At 38.2% G+C, this 17308-nt stretch overlaps 1 protein-coding gene across 1 annotated transcript in view; it reads left to right on the top strand.

Moving 5' to 3' along the window:
• The window catches only part of col28a2a (collagen, type XXVIII, alpha 2a), a 46572-nt gene that overhangs the window by 20376 nt on the left and 8888 nt on the right, over nucleotides 1–17308 (top strand). Inside the window, exons 11-26 of the mRNA XM_061880077.1 lie at nucleotides 804–857; nucleotides 3220–3288; nucleotides 3400–3468; nucleotides 3565–3633; nucleotides 7407–7475; nucleotides 9664–9732; nucleotides 9821–9889; nucleotides 9964–10032; nucleotides 10928–10999; nucleotides 11087–11155; nucleotides 11225–11296; nucleotides 11383–11451; nucleotides 11540–11608; nucleotides 11687–11755; nucleotides 11826–11894; nucleotides 12092–12160. Of these exons, the coding sequence (XP_061736061.1) occupies nucleotides 804–857; nucleotides 3220–3288; nucleotides 3400–3468; nucleotides 3565–3633; nucleotides 7407–7475; nucleotides 9664–9732; nucleotides 9821–9889; nucleotides 9964–10032; nucleotides 10928–10999; nucleotides 11087–11155; nucleotides 11225–11296; nucleotides 11383–11451; nucleotides 11540–11608; nucleotides 11687–11755; nucleotides 11826–11894; nucleotides 12092–12160 (1095 nt within the window). The remainder of the gene's footprint in view (nucleotides 1–803; nucleotides 858–3219; nucleotides 3289–3399; nucleotides 3469–3564; nucleotides 3634–7406; nucleotides 7476–9663; nucleotides 9733–9820; nucleotides 9890–9963; nucleotides 10033–10927; nucleotides 11000–11086; nucleotides 11156–11224; nucleotides 11297–11382; nucleotides 11452–11539; nucleotides 11609–11686; nucleotides 11756–11825; nucleotides 11895–12091; nucleotides 12161–17308) is intronic.

Raw genomic sequence — 17308 nt, 5'->3', positions numbered from 1 at the left:
AGAACAGTGAATAAATACATAATAAATGAATAAATCATAAGTAAGTAAAAGGACTAAAATGATGCAAAATGACTAAAAAATGTTATCGTGGTTTTTGATAAACCTTTAGAGAAAGGGCAGAAATGTTATAAGGTTTAAGATATAAGGTAAGTATTTCAATTTTTGGGGTGATCTGGATCACCATCTAGATTCACGATTTTGTAGTGTGTGCTTTTTTTGTTTGTTTTATTTCATTCATTTAAGGTCAAACAAGAAACAATCAAGATGACATTAAAATGAATCATGAACAAAAATAAATAAAATGCATAATATCTGCCCACTATAATGAACATCTTGAACCCTTTCTTTTTCTTGAGACAAAGACGATGTTTGTAATTAATATTTGTTTGCTCAATATGGTGTATTATTTATTTGTTCACTGTTGGAATTGGATAAAATTGCTATGGTATGAAATGGGGTAGGATTATATAAGCTCTGCCTCTTCCTACTCCTTTTCGGACATGCTGTAATGAAACAAGTGGAAACGTGTGATGAATGACATTGTATCGTTTGCATGTTCCAAATAAACCGAAACTGAACGGAACTGAACTATTCACACAGTGGCAACATTTGTTGTTTTAGTGAGAAGACCACCGTACCCTTGGTTAGGATTCACTTTCCTAAACACCAAGGCAATGTTGTCATTTGCTGCTAAGGACGTCTCCTTTAATTAGTTTGCCTTCTTTTATGGACTATTTTTCGAGCGTTGTGTTCTAAGATTATAATAATGGCACGCACATTGATTGCATGCTGTGTCTGTGCAGGGGCTACCAGGACCACACGGTGACATCGGACCAATGGGCCCACAGGGAAAGCAGGTTAGTACCTCGTTAATAACACTGTACAATGTCACCTTTATACTTATGTAAACATTGTCAGCAACAGGTTGAAGTTTTACCACGCACAGGGAGCGGCTTGTTAAAGACCTCTTCCTTGGCATTTTTAAATCTTCCCCATCATTATCGTAATAGTGGAAGAATGAACCATTGACAAATGTTTGATCTTGTTCCAATGGCTTGTATCCAGTGCAGGAAGTGCCTCCAGCAAGTGTGAAGCACAGTACATGAAAAGTTGTGTATAATGTATATGTTCCACCGTATGGGGACATGTACACACATTTTTACGGACATACAGTGAATCCTCCCACAGTACTAGGTAGGGACTCTTTCAGATTCATGATGGTATAAAAGTAATACTTAAAATAACCATTTAAAATGTCATGTAACAATTGTTTTTGTATTTTCTTTTTTAACCAAATAAGGACTAAATGATACACATTGTATTCAGTGATGCAATATAAAATGTATGTGCTAAAAGGAATGGCAATTTTTATCAAGTATCATATTTTAAGCACTTGACCAATGAAATGTTTAATAGAAGTGACACCAATACAACTGGTACAATTGTATAATCCTGCCTCAGCTATAGTTCTTCCAATATTAAGCAAATTAGTTTTCTAGGTTATTAAAAAAATCCTTACTTTTTTCTTTATTTTTCTTGAACTGCTGTAAAGGCAACATTTAAAAAAAAGCTTAAAATAAATATATTTAAGGATTAAATTAAATGAAAAAAGTCTGTATTATTATTACAAATATTGATTTAATAATATTCTGTTTTTAAAACCATATGGAATATTTTAGAATTAGAATGACAAATATGTAAAATACTTCATTATGGAGGGCTAAATGAGAAAAATGCATTGAATAAATACTGTAAATAAATAAATAAATACTTAAATGTGTCATCAATTCATTACAATCAGACTTGGATATGTGTCTTATTAAATGTCTCTTTAATTTATTTCGTGTAAAATTGTATTTAATCATTTCATTGATTATTAATGTTATTTTTTCATGATTTATTTAATTATTTTTCAAGATTAGTTCACGATTGAATGGATTTAATTATTTTATGATTTTTTTTAGGTAGGTAGGTTTGTCTTTATTGCCATTGTACAAGTACAACAAAACTTTATTTTCAGCACAAACCTGTTGACGATGAGACAAAAAAACAATGTACAGGGTTACAGAACAGGAACGCTGATGAGTCGCCATGAGGCTCCCCGTCAAAGATGGGGAAAAGTAAACGCTGGGGAAGGATGATGATGTTCCTAATTGATGATACATTTAAATAAGTAGTTCAATATGTATTTATTACATTAATTACCATTTGGCTCTTGCCAGCACTTATTGTATCCGTCAAACTCAGCTGTCAAAGTCTGTGGGCAGGTTGTAACACCTGATTAATTAACCTGCACTTCCACCTGCCATGATTGAGCGAGGTTTGTATTATTGATTTTGACTGCTGAAATTTACTGAAGCACTCAAGGGGCCAAAATGGGAAAAGATTAATTAGATGCATTAAGGCACCAATAAATCTTGTATTGCTGATTTCGCATGATCTCAGGATTCTAAGAACATTACTGTCATATTGAGTAAAACACAAATTGTCGTGTTTGCAAACCTTACAAAAACACATGTTTCTAGTATTAATAGAGGCATCATTAGATATATTGTTTTAGGAGTTATGCTTGAATGATTTTTGTATTGCTTATTTCACATTATCTCAGGATTCTAAGAACATTACTGTCATATTGAGTAATAAACTAATTTTTGTATCATCTGGCATTTTGTTTTACTTTGTTAATGTTGTTTTTTTTTTTTATGTAGGAAATACAGTATATTACTACATGTCTCCTGCATAAAAAGACGTCTTTCGTTACGCATTTTCTTCCTCACGAACAGGATAAAGTGTCAGTGTGCATGTTTTTGTTGTCTACATCGTGATTCCCAAAAGGTGTTACGAATGATAGATGTGTGCGATATGTTGAACCATCAGCTCCTACCTGAACACAGGTAGGAGTGTGATGACATACATGTGCAGAAAAATGATTGTCACCGTGCTAAAAGCCCCGTCTGCATGCAACATTCTCATTTAAATAAGGCGGTCTGCACCACCTTTCAATTGCACACGCAGGTTTAGTAGATCACATGCAACCCGTTTACTAATAGTACATACTCTTGTTTTGTGTACATGGTGTTTGAATCCTGGTAAATCAGGCCCTAAGTGCATAGTACTGTTTGCAATAATCTTGTTTTTTGTGTCATGGTTAGAAAAGCTCTAAGCTCAAACGTGTCCTGACCTGTGATGAGATAGCTGATAACCTTCATTTGATGACAGGGGGAACGTGGACCACTTGGCCCTCCAGGGATTCAAGGGGAAACCGGTATTGGGCTAACAGGACCAAAAGTAGGTCAAAAAGTCTCATTTGTGCTTGATTTATTTTCTTACATGCAATAGTTTACATGCACTTTCATTTTTCAGTGTATTTATACATTACATTTCTCAAATTGTATGTAGGGTGACATGGGGTTCCAAGGCCGCCCAGGCCCCAGTGGTCCTCCAGGAGTTGGTGAACATGGCCCACCTGTGAGTTTGGAGTCTTTAATAAAGTGTAATATGTGTTTTAGTTGTGTGTGTGCAGCCAATTTATGTTTTGGTTTTTTTTTGGTTTGTTTTTTGCAGGGGCCGCAAGGGCCGCAAGGAGTTCAGGGGGAGAAAGGACCACAGGGTGAGGGCTTTCCTGGACCAAAGGTATTGTTTAGGTCTAGTAGTGCATTTGTATTTCATTTTGAACAAAAAGAATATACATTCATCCTTTGTTTATCTCTGTTATTTGGTTCTGGACAGCGGTAAATGAATTCCTGCAGAGTAAAAATAATTAATAATAAATCCCATATTTTCATACCTCCAGCCTACAACAATTTCAAAGCTTCCAAATACATTGTCCAACATTATAAGAGCCCTCTGGGTATGAAATACCACTCTTTGGCCACCTTTACACTATTTGAATCCAATATAGTAATGCTTTCTGAGGCTGAGTCAATCAGCGGCCGTGATACTGGTCTGGTCTCCTCTAGTGGCCAATACTACTCTAGTATTGATATTTTTTGGTCTATTGAGCCATTTTATACTTGAGAATGCTTAATTTAGGACCCGAGAATTGTAAAATATTCTGTGAAAAAAATTATATTTAAAAAAAGAAAAAAGAAAAGTTGATTGAAGTTGTTATTTTTTTATAACTAAAGTTCAAGTAGCAATGATTGTCACACACACTAGATGTGGCGAAATTATTCTCTGCATTTAACCCATCACGCTTGATAACCCCCTGGGAGGTGAGGGGAGCAGGGGGCAGCAGCGGTGCCGCGCCCAGGAATCATTTTTGGTTATTTAACCCCCAAATCCAACCCTTGATGCTGAGTGCCAAGCAGGGAGGTAATGAGACCCATTTTCCTAGTCTTTGGTATGACTCGGCCGGGGTTTGAACTCACAACCTTCCAGTCTCAGAGCGGACACTCGAACCACTAGGCCACTGAGTAGGTTTTTACTATTATTGTAGTAATTATGAAAAATGCTTAACGCCTATAGCATGGGAGTCAAACTCTGGCCCGCCGTGTAATTTCATTTGGCCCTTGAGGCAATATCAAATTAACATTAGAGCTGGCCCGCCGGTGTTATACAGCGGCTGTGTCACTGTAACACCACATTCACCGCTAATACTCATACTTGCCAAGCCTCCCGGGAGACTCACAAATTTCAGTGCCCCACCTAAAATCTCCAGGGGGCAACCATTTTCCCAAATCCCCACCGGACAACAATATTGGGGGCGTGCCTTAAAAGCACTGCCTTTAGCGTCCTCTACAACCTTTCGTAACATCCGCTTTTCCTAGATAATATATGCGGCTTTTACACAAACACACACACAGGTGAATGCAAAGCATACTTGGTAAACAGCCATACAGGTCACACTGAGGGTGGTCGTATAAACAACTTTAAGACTGTTAGAAATATGCGCCACACTGTGAAACCACACCAAACAATAATGACACACATTCCGGGAGAACATCTGCACCATAACACAACAGAAAAAATACCCAGAACCCCTTGCAGCACTAAATCTTTAGGGACGCTACAATATACACCCCCCGCTACTACCAAACCCCGCCCACCTCAGCTCAAAGCCTGAGCCCCGACATTAATGAACTAGCATCCAAGAAAAGATGGCAGGTATCTGGCTTGGGCACATCAGATTAGATCAGTGTGTCGCAAACTGAGCAGTAAAAAGGCCTGAATGGTTCATTTATTCATTGTTATTTTATTTTCAAAATTATTAGCCTGTGGAAAAAGTTAATGTTGACATTTACCTCGGATGGCTGCAAATAGAAAATAGGTATTACATTTTTTATTTACATTTTAATATGCAATTGATGTTTTTTCGTTAGCTTTTTGAAAGTTGATTTTGCACTATTAAGTAATATAGGCGTTGCTTGTTCCGTATTCAGTGTTAAAGCAAATCAGTGAAGCAAACTGAGCAAAAAATTAACATTTTATTCATGCACTTTCCTTGCTACTTCAAGGCTTGAATGTTTGATTAATTCATTATTTTATTTTCAAATGTATTATTAGCCTGTGGAAAAATTGTATTTTGATATTCACCTCAGAAGACTGCAAACAGAAAAGAGGCATTCAATTTTTATTTAAATTTCATTTGATATGCTATTGATATTTTTTAATTATTATTATTAAAAACTGGATTTTGGATGTCACTATAAAGTTATATAAGCATTGCTTGTTCAATATTCAATGCAAAACTTGTTTGGGTCCCTATTAAAAGTTTAATTTGTTCAACCTTGGCCCGCGGCTCTGTTCAGTTTTAAATTTTAGCCCACTCGGTATTTGAGTTTGACAGCCGTGGTCGATAGCATTTTGTGGGGTAAGAATTTTGAATATTAGAATACTATAATGTGTGAATGCTTTGGAGTGCTTCAGGGTCCATATTGGACCGTAAAAGCAAATTGTTCAACTCTTTAGCACACAAAATCTGCTTGGATTCCAATGACACATCAGTGTATGTACAGTAGTTCATGAACTGTCAAAACCTCTTCTCAGTTCCAACTCACTCGCTCTTATCTCGAGTGTTCACTCAGGCATTACAACCAAGACATTGAGTTGTTTGGGAGTTTTTTTTCACACCGCACAACACATTGCATCTCAATACTGTACATGTACTTTACAGTATACTCCTTGTAAACCTTATTTTTTAAAGCAGGTTTAGAAGCCCTCAACCAGGACTTTTCCAACCCAAAACCAGTTAATTAGGCGGCGTTTCTGAGTGTAAATAAATAAATAAATGGCTTTCGCCACAAATGTAGCGACAAACTGCAGTTACTGACAGTGGTTTTCTGAAGTGTTCCTAAACCCATGTGGTGATATCCTTTACACATTGATGTCACTTTTTGATGCATGTTACATGCAGTGACTTCTCCAGATTCTCTGCACGATTTGATGATATTACAGACCTTAAATGGTGAAATCCCTAAATTCCTTGCAATAGCTAGTTGAGAAAACTGTGGAACAATTCTCTCAGGCATTTGTTGACAAAGTGGTGACCCTTGCCCCATCCTTGTTTGTGAATGAGTGAGCATTTCATGGAAGCAGCTTTTATAGCCAATCATGGCACCCACCTGTTCCCAATTAGCCTGTTCACCTGTGGGATGTTCCACATTAGTTTGATGAGCATTACTCAACTTTCTCAGTCTTTTTTGCCACTTGTGCCAGCTTTTTTGAAACACGTTGCAGGCATCAAATTCTAAATGAACTAATATTTATAAAAAATAAAATTTACCAGTTCAAACGTTAAGTATCTTGTCTTTGCAGTCCATTCAATTGAATACAAGTTGAAAAGGATTCGTTGTATTCTCTTTTTATTTACCATTTACACAAAGTGACAACTTCACTGCTATTGGAGTTTGTACTTTGCAGTTGCGTTAAAAAAACAGTGCATGTAGAGTTAAATGACATTAATATATACATGTACTATGTTGCTGTTTTTTATTGCAAGATACCACCTGTGCTGACATTAATCACGGGGAAGGGCTTATTTATGTGGAAATAAAAGAAGACTTTTATTTGTTAAGGTAATACACTCGAAATGTCCTCCAGCGAGTTGACATCAGTTTTCCCCAGCCAGACTTCCTGGGTGTTGCTGCTCAATTTAGCCTGCTGTAGAAGGCACGGAGTCATGCACTTTTAAGATGACATGGTGCATTTTATTTCACAAAATGTCATCGTCTCACGATTACATGACACTGGTAAAGCAAAAAGCCGACTGCAGGGAAATAAGCTTGTCATGGAAAAACAAATAGCTTTCCATTCCTTTCCGGTAAGCTCATTTAAATCAGTCCGAAGTTGGTAACAGGAACCAACATGCTCCTTTTCAGAAGGCTGAGAACAATATGGACTTGGCAAAGACCCAACAATATCAAGTGGTCGTGATGTAAGTAAATCGGCATGATTTTGCTTCACAGGGGGATCGGGGGCTGCCAGGGCCGAGGGGATCAAGAGGACAACAGGGGGTTGGAATTAAAGGAGAACAGGTGAGTGTCACATAAAAATGCAGCTGCAGGATGTCATTAAATATACTTTATGGACAAAGCTACGCCTTTAGTTATTTAACAGAGTATATTAGGGACTTTTTCATCCTTTCAGGTATATTTTTGGCCAAACCTTAATTTGTGTTACTCCAACTAGAATGTTTTTTCCTCACAGAGTTTTTTTTAATTTTCATAATATTTATATTTGAAATTCTTTCATATATCAGCGATACACTGGGTAAAATGTTTTAGCCAAACACATTTAAGTGTGTAAAAAATGTGTGATTCATATTGTTTGTACTTTTTTTTTTTTTAGCTCAGATCTATTAATTAACTATAGTCCTAAATAAAAACAGCAAACATATAAATGTTAAAAATTCACCACGGTGTCAAAGCCCTGTACAAAATACTTCATTGTCTCATCTAATTCTAAACAGTAAAGATGACTAAGTGTACTCTTTCTCTATAATGTAACCCTAAAATTAAGAAAAGTATAGTTATATTGTGTAATGACTGTACTGTTAAAAAATGTATTTATAATGGCTGTCAAAGGAGACTTTTTGACCCATGATACTAAACTGCTATTAGGTTTAGAATCTTACACAGCAAAATATACCGCATCAACATTTGTTTAATCACTAATCTTCCATCCAGCCATACATCCCTTTTCTACCGCTTGTCTCATCTTATGTTTGTATATTTTGGATTGATCTTTACGCCAGCCCCATACCATTTACTGTGTAGGTCTGGCCTGGGCAAATTAAGGTCGGGGGTCTGCGTGCTGCCCGTTAAGCTTTTCAATCTGGCCTGCTGGACATTCCCAAATAATATTTTTAGATCTTTAAGATGTACGTAAAGTGTAGCTGCCATTATGTGTAGTGATGTTTTCTAATGACCGTAAGTCTTCAACTATACAAAGTATTTCAATGGTTGGAATCTGCGCTTTAGCATTATATACTAGACATTGTGGGTGGGGAGCGTTTCCACAGAGTGTTTCCAGAGCCTCAAATGACGTGGAAGGAGATTTATACAACAAAGTTCTAAAGCTTAGTGATAGATCACATATATCAGATTGTAAGTGTGGGTTTTTAACCTTTCATGTTCATATTTCGCTGTTTGTTGCATTTTTGTTGTGTTTTGCTTGATTGTAAATATGTGGATGGAGAGGGGGTGTGACGTTCATATGTTGTCAATATTCAGTGTTTTATCCTTCATAGTTAATACTGTAAATCCCACATTCTTTATTTTCATGTACATTCCGTGTCTCATTCAGTATAAAAATGTAAAATTCCATTGTGTTTTTTAAGGTGGCCTGTCATAGTGTTTTTTGTGAGGTTTTGTATTAGGACCCAAACACACATACTGTACAGCAAATTTTCACTACACGCGCGCGCACGCACGCACAAGCCCGCACCCACACACAATCCCCAGGACACATTTTTTTCTCTAAATTTGCCCCCCATTAAAATAAAACAAAATAATTGCCCAGGCCTGGTGTAGGTGGTACTTGATTTTGTTAATTTTTCAAAATAAAAAAATGCCACACGCAAGCATTCAAGTGGTTAAAATAAAAAATAATATATATATATATATATTGATTGAAAGTTACTAAGAAAAAAAGTATGAAAAATATTAATTCTAAAATGTTTATACACTTAACTCCCAGATGACTTTGTTGTCCTGGCACCACCTAACTGCTATGAAATTATGAATGTCCAAAAGAGTTGAACAATAATTGGCTAGTTTTGTCCCTTAACATCTATTTTCTGGACAAAATCGGACCATTTATGTTGCATGACTGTGCTCCTGTACACAAAGCAAGGTCAGGTGCTGGATAACACTTTTGAAATGGACAAAAAAATCCCAAACATTTCAAAATCTCACAGTAGAGTGGAAGTTATATACAATAACTGCAACGGGGGAGACTCAATATTTTCTTATATTTTTAAATCATGCAGTTTACATTTTTTCTGAACGTTCTAAAGAGTGATGGTCATAGTTTTGGGACTCTAGTAATAGGGACAGACCCTTCACTGTTACTTATCAAATACACTATTATTATTATTCCTCAGCTCATATAGCAGATAGTGTTGTACATACATAAAACCTAGCTTGCAAACATGTACTATTCAATGGCTACAGTTAGAAAGCTACAGTATATGATCATCTCTTTTTAATACGCTCCTACCAGGGTGAATTAGGGCCTGCAGGTCCTCCAGGGTCAACTGGGCTGACAGGAGTGGGCATACAGGGCGAGAAGGTCAGCAAAGCTATTCATATGTTCTTCATTTTGCACCTTAGTAGGGCCATCAGCTGCAATCGCTGAAATAACCTATGTTACTGTGCAGGGAGTTGAGGGTCCAAGGGGTCCACCAGGAGTTAGAGGGATTCCTGGAGCAGGTTTGCCGGGATCCAAGGTTAGTGTAAACTGTTCTTGAAATAAATGCATTGTCAGTGTTGACAAGTGTGAAGACATTAATGGTTGTTATAGGGGGACCAAGGTTTACCTGGAGAACAAGGATCTCCAGGAGAGAGAGGCATTGGTGAAGCTGGTACAAAGGTGAGACAACTCTTACTTGAATTATACACACTGTAAAAAAAAAAAAAAAAAGATTTCACCTTTTAACAGTATTTTTCACAGTAAATTAATGCAATCAAAATGTACATTACAACAAATGACTGTAAAAATTACGAAACCCTTATATTTTACAGCATTCAAGTGTTATTTCACAGTAAAATACTGGAATCATAGTCCTCCATAATATCAAAACAAATTACTGTAAATTCAAACTGATATCTCTCTGAAGTTGTTCCATGGACTACATTGCACACTCTTGTACAGCAATTGGTGGTTTAAATCGAATAATTAATACAATTACGAAGTTACAGCATTTAGTAGTAACTGAATTATATTTGACTGTAAATCACAGCACTGATGCTACAATAAATTGCTAGAAATATATTTTTACAGTAAATTACTGTAATTGTTACTGTGAAAGTAATGCATTTGCCAGTAATTTGCTGTAAATTTACAAAATTTGCCCCCCACCCGAGTCAAAAGAATAGCCCAGGATTGGTATGTATGCATTTTTTTCCTCCCAGTGTTGTGGCCGTTTTGATTATAGGCCCATATTGCACAACACAACAGTAACCCAACCAATGTTGTCACAACACTAAGGAGCAAACCACTCAGCCGGTGTTAAAACTGGTGATGAGCTTGTTCAAGTCTAACACGCAAGAGTTTAACACCAACAGCTGAGTAAAACAACTAATCTTTCAAAGCGCATGCAGAGGTAGATAAAGCTGCTGGACGATCATTAATCATAGTTCAAATGTAGCCACTAGTATCTATGTTGATTATGTGTTAATACAAAATACAATCAGTAGACTGCCTACAGTCTACTGATGGATCTATTAGTCTATTAGTATCAAATGATTAATCTGTATTGGTAAAGGGGGAGCCTGGAGCTGCTGGTCTGGGGGGCTTGCCAGGTCTTCCAGGAGAAGATGGGGCGCCAGGGCAGAAGGTACAAGATATTTCAATAAACCCCCAAGATGAAATCCTCTGAAATTGTTTTGTTAGCCTTGAGTTAATTGACTATTTCCATTCATAGGGGGAGCCTGGGTTATCCGGTTCAAGAGGTTCTGAGGGACCACCAGGCATTGGCACTCAAGGAGAGAAGGTGTGTGTATTTTAGGAGCTGGTACTTTGCAGGTCAAATGACAACAAGGTTTGTCATGTTCTCGTATAGGGAGACCAGGGTCTGAGGGGCATTCGTGGGTTACACGGACCTCCAGGCATCTCAGGACCATCTGGACCAAAGGTATGAAGGAACAAATGATAACGCTTTATTCACCTGTGGACATTACATTTGATGGTGGAAACTAATTCATGTTCTTTGGTTTCTAGGGTGAACGTGGGGTACCAGGTCAGCAAGGAAATCCAGGGCAGCCAGGACGATCTATAACTGGTCCAAAGGTGAGTAGCCCAACACACTGTACAGTGGACAGTATTATTCTGTTAGTAAAAACTAATCATCACTGTGCCATTAATATCTTGTCTCAAGGGAGATCTAGGTCCCTCTGGTCCTCCTGGACCAATTGGGGAAACAGGCCTTGGACTTCCAGGTCCAAAGGTACACTCTACATTTAAAACCATTTTAGTGTTTTCTGAAATAAATCACATCAGCAATATTTGTGCTTTGTTTCTCAAGGGTGACAGAGGTCTCAGTGGCCTACCTGGTCCAGTTGGACCAAAAGGCGAAGGCAGCCCAGGTCCTTTGGTATGTACCATCTGAAAGAACGTAATCAGTCCTTCTCTCAGTTTAAATTGTTAACATCTTACTTTTCCAGGGGCCCCCAGGCATGCCAGGTTTACCAGGAGAGTCTGGACCAGAAGGAATAGGAATTCCAGGACCTAAGGTTCCTCTCTTTCTCCAAATATATATATATATATATATATATATATATATATATATATATATATATATATATATATATATATATATATACATATACATATATATATATATATGTATATATAAATGTGCATGTTTCTATGTGTTCTTTGTGTTTTGAGGAAACATTTTAATTGGTTTGGTGACAATTTTTTTTTCCAGGGGGATGTTGGCTTTAGAGGATTACCAGGTTTGCCCGGCCCACCTGGAGAGGGAATACAAGGACCTCCAGTGAGATTATTTCAAAATTATTCAAAATACCCAGTGTCCTCACATTGTGTACATGTTCAGTTTTGTAACAAAAACATGCAGAAAGTTAAATGTTTCAAATTCTGTGATAAATAACAGGAGGGTGAAACCTTGATTCATGATAATATAATATAATATTGAACAGGGATCGTAAATAGATACATTTGTACATTGAATCAAATTTCTCAATCAGAAACAATGTAAATATTAAAACTAGCTTCCAGTTTCAACAAAAGTCCATATCTTAGTAAAAATGTGTACACTTTAAACACATTATAAAGTGCTGTACAGTATATCAAACAAGGGGGTGATTGATCAACTTTCTAATTAATAACAAAACCAAAACAACATATAGCTGAACTGTCCATTTTCCTTTGCAGCCACACTCACAATTTGAAATTAAACAACTCCTTAAATTTAGCAGCCAAGTCACTACAATGATTAAGAATTAAAAATAAAGTCCACCTTACCTTGTTGGTTGATCGTAATTCTTTGGCAGTGGAAGGGAAGGGAGCAGAGTAGGCATTGTCAACAACATTGTGGATAGTTCTTGAATGATTTAAACCAGTGGTTCTCAAACTTTTTTCACTAAGTACCACCTCAGAAAAATCTTGTGTAGCGGGTATTTGGAACACGCCAATATATATTAATGTGATATTTGCACTAATAGGACAGGATAAAAAGGGAGACTAGGTATACAACTAATAAGGACAGAAAACAGGCTAGTGGGGATATGGCTGGGCAATAAGGCTGAAAAAGTATATATTGATATATCTTTACTTAAACTGGATATTCGATATATATCTCAATATATTTTCTGGTGAAAGTATACATATAAAAATATTAATTTTTAAGCGCGATTCACTGAAATTGAACTGAATGACAACTGTACTGTAAACAGTCAGTGGCACTTTTATTAACCCAGTTAGTCAAGATGGGTATTAACAGCACAAAAATAACTGTTTAAGTAGCACACAATTACATAATATCAATAAAATAGAAAAATATTATTTCTACGTAAAAAAACTGTGCAAATAATGCAAAATTGATCAAACTCAGACAAAAAATACATTTGCAGGCATGCACTTTTCATTTCCTAGTCGACGATGTAATGGACTGTCACATGTACGGTTCTGGTCAGCGCCAAGTAAGTGGCATTACTTAAATGTGGCTATGATCTTTCTCACTTTGGCATACATTTTTGGCAGCATTTCTTGTGCGAAATATGCCCGTCTTGGCAACTAGAGAACAGTTTTGATTTGGTCTTATATGGTAAACAAATTAAATTGTTTTATCCAGATGCATACCTTTGTCCAAATGTGGTCAAGTAGACACATTGTGGGTTTCCTGGACGTCCTTTACATCGCTAAATGAAAAATCGAATGAAGCAAATCCCTCTGCCATCTTCCACACGTTTTTTTAGATATATAAATAGCTCGCTTGAATACTCCCTCTTCTCTTCTCCGGCTCACGTCATCATTTGGGATGTATGTTGTTATTTCCTTTCCTGGTTCGATGACCCGCCCTACCTTGCCTCTGATTGGCCTGTCTGTAATGTTTTGCACTAATGTTAACCAATCGTGATTCGTGACTCATAGTAAGCAACCAACTAATCATGGATGTTGTTATATGTGCAAGCATGTCTTGGAAGGAGGAAGGTGAGGGGTTTAGTAGCCCATGAAGTTTTGAGAGGTAGGACAAGGAACACAATAAGCAGTGTTTGGTCATTTTAACAAGAAATAAATTATATCGATATTACGATATTTTATTAATTCAATCAATCAATTACTTTATTGTCATTGTCATAAATAACACTTAAGTCATACATTTCAACGAAATTTCGTTTGAGCTTTGTCACGCGGCATAGAAACTGCATTGATGTGCAGGATGACCATAGTTAACAGTTTAGCTTAGCATTTGTTTATGAGAACACGTATAGAGGGACATGTGGGGGGTGGGAACAGTCAAATGTATGATGGGTGTTGCGTTGATGCTGCAGCAATGTAGTGTCCAGAGCACAATTATTGAGGTGGTGAAGAGTGAGGTAATAAGATAGTCGGGGGCAGGCTGTTCCTTTAGCAGTCTCACAGCCTGGGGATACAGACTGTGAGAGATTCTGGTGGTCCTGGCGCGAATCGATCTGTACTTCCTTCCAGAGGGTAGCAGGTTGAAGAGGCCATGTGTTAGATGGTATTTGTCCTTCAGGATGTTGCGTACTCGCTTTAAGCAGCAAGCTGTGTACATGGCACTCATCTCTGGGAGTATAGTCCTTGCGATTTTCCCTGCCGTTTTAACTACTCGCTGGAGGGCCTGTTGGTTTGCTTTAGTGCAGCTAGCGAACCACACTAAAAAGCCATAGGTGAGGACACTGCTGATGGCACAGTTGTAGAAGTTTATCATTGATTTCCGCGGAATGTTTGCGCATTTTAGTTTCCTTAGAAAGAAAATACGTTGTTGGGCCTTTCCGACTGTAGAAGCACTGTTAATGTCCCAGCACAGATCTTCTGTGATGGTCACCCCTAAAAATTGGAATTGTGTGACCCTTTCTACGAGATTGTTATTAATTACAAGTGGAGGGTGTTCTTTCTGCCATTTCCTGCGGAAGTCTACAATTAGTTCTTTGGTTTTGTTAGTGTTAAGAACCAAGTTGTTTTTAGCACACCATGTCCTCTGTCCTGTATGCTGTCTCGTCATTGTTGTTGATGAGCCCAAGCACCGTGGGGTCGTCGGCATATTTGACAGTGAGGTTGGATGTTGAAGAGGCTATGCAGTCATGTGTGACGAGGGTGAAGAGCACAGGGCTAGCACACAACCTTGTGGGGCACCGGTGTTGATGATAAGCGTGGCAGAAATGTGCTCACCTATTTTCACGTACTGTGTGCGATTTGTTAAAAAGTCCAAAATCCAGTTGCAAAAATTCATATCTTGTTTAAAAATATATTGATATATCTTACAAACTCGATAAATCGCACAGCCCTAAGTGGGGAACCGAAGATCCAAATTGGGCTGCTGGAGCTGGTGGTCAGTAATAATTACACAGAAACAGAAAATTAAGTTTGGTGCAGGTACCATGTATTGTAAAGAGTATAGAACAAAATATTTACAACAGAAATAAAAGGGAAAAAACAGAAAACCTCAGAATATTTACAACTGCAGGTAGAGATTGGTTGACAAGAACACTTCACAAATTAGTGGTTAAAGTGTCTGCCCTGAGATCGGTAGGTTGTGAGTTCAAACCCCGGCCGAGTCATACCAAAGACTATAAAAATGGGAGCCATTACCTCCCTGCTTGGCACTCAGCATCAAGGCTTGGAATTGGGGGTTAAATCACCAAAAATGATTCCCGGGCGTGGCCACTGCTGCTACTCAATGCTTCCCTCATCTCCCAGGGGGTGAACAAGGGGATGGGTCAAATGCAGAGAATAATTTCACCACACCTAATGTGTGTGTGACAATCATTGGGACTTTAGCTTTAACTTAAATTATTGGTTAAATTGGAATTGAACAACAAAACTTGTGTCACACAACAGAAAATATACACGGTCCCAGAAGTGATGCAACGACCCATGAGGGTTTTGTTGAGAACTTGTATTGAATGTCCAAGGTTTATAGTTAGGAGAAGGAGTGAGTGGAATGATGCACCAGAGTTCATGGAGTGTGTGGGGGACCTTCCTACCAGACCAGTAGTTTTCTGCTAGTTGTTAGGTGGACACAGTAGCCCCAACTCCAGGTTCAAGCTCGCCATCCATTGGTTCCAAATAGAAACACATGGCCTGCAATACAACAACAGGACCAGTAAAGTATCTAAATTAGCATTAAAGGCTTCTTTAACTTTTACACTCAAGTTCCATGTGTACAAATTCTTTAAGGCCTACTGAAAGCCACTACTAGCGACCACGCAGTCTGATAGTTTATACATCAATGATGAAATATTAACATTGCAACACATGCCAATACGGCCGCTTTAGTTTACAAAATTGCAATTTTAAATTTCGCGCGAAGTATCCTGTTGAAAACGTGACGATTCGGGTTGTAGCGGACATTTTTTTCCAGCCCAATCCCAGCTATAAGTAGTCTGCTTTAATCGCATAATTACACAGTATTCTGGACATCTGTGTTGCTGAATCTTTTGCAATTTGTTCAATTAATAATGGAGATGTCAAAGAAGAAAGATGGAGGTGGGAAGCGGTGTATTGCAGCTGCCTTTAGCAACACAAACACAGCCGTGTTTCCTTGTTTACATTCCCGAAGGTGTAGCTTTACTATGGAACAGAGCGGTCAAGCGAACATGGTTCCCGACCACATGTCAACCGGCAGGTTTCGGTGAGAAAATAGTGGTAATAAGTCCGCTCTTACCGTAGACATGAGCAAAGCTTGCGTCGTTCCTCGTGCACCTGTCAAAGAGGCAGCTGCGTGGCTTCCCTCAGAGACACTGGCGGTCACCACACCCCTTTGACTTTCAGGTACGACAGTATTATCTCACTACAACACTAGTAACACAATAAGCGGATAAGGGATTTTCCAGAATTATCCTGGTAAATGTGTCTAATAACATCTAAATCACTCCCACTGCCCTGTCTTTTTTTTATTTCTAGTACTTCACTCTAACTTTCCTCATCCACGAATCTTTCATCTTTGCTCAAATTAATTGGGAAATCGTCGCTTTCTCGGTCCGAATCGCTCTCGCTGCTGGTGGCCATGATTGTAAACAATGTTCAGATGTGAGGAGCTCCACAACCCGTGACGTCACGCACACATCGCCTGCTACAGGGACGGCGTGGCGCAGTGGGAGAGCGGCCGTCCGCAACCCGAGGGTCCCTGGTCCAAATCCCACCTAGTACCAACCCCGTCACGTCCGTTGTGTCTTGAGCAAGACACTTCACCCTTGCTCCTGATGGGTGCTGGTTAGCGCCTTGCATGGCAGCTCCCTCCATCAGTGTGTGAATGTGTGTGTGAATGGGTAAATGTGGAAGTAGTGTCAAAGCGCTTTGAGTACCTTGAAGGTAGAAAAGCGCTATACAAGTACAACCCATTTATTTTATTTATTTACTTCCGGTACAGGCAAGGCTTTTTTATTAGCGACCAAAAGTTGCCAACTTCATCGTCGATGTTCTCTACTAAATCCTTTCA

This window comes from Nerophis ophidion, linkage group LG19 (genome assembly GCF_033978795.1).
Source record: "Nerophis ophidion isolate RoL-2023_Sa linkage group LG19, RoL_Noph_v1.0, whole genome shotgun sequence".
NCBI classification, from domain to species: domain Eukaryota; kingdom Metazoa; phylum Chordata; class Actinopteri; order Syngnathiformes; family Syngnathidae; genus Nerophis; species Nerophis ophidion.
Note: the sequence above shows the minus strand (reverse complement) of the source record. Positions and strands in the feature narration are given on the sequence as shown.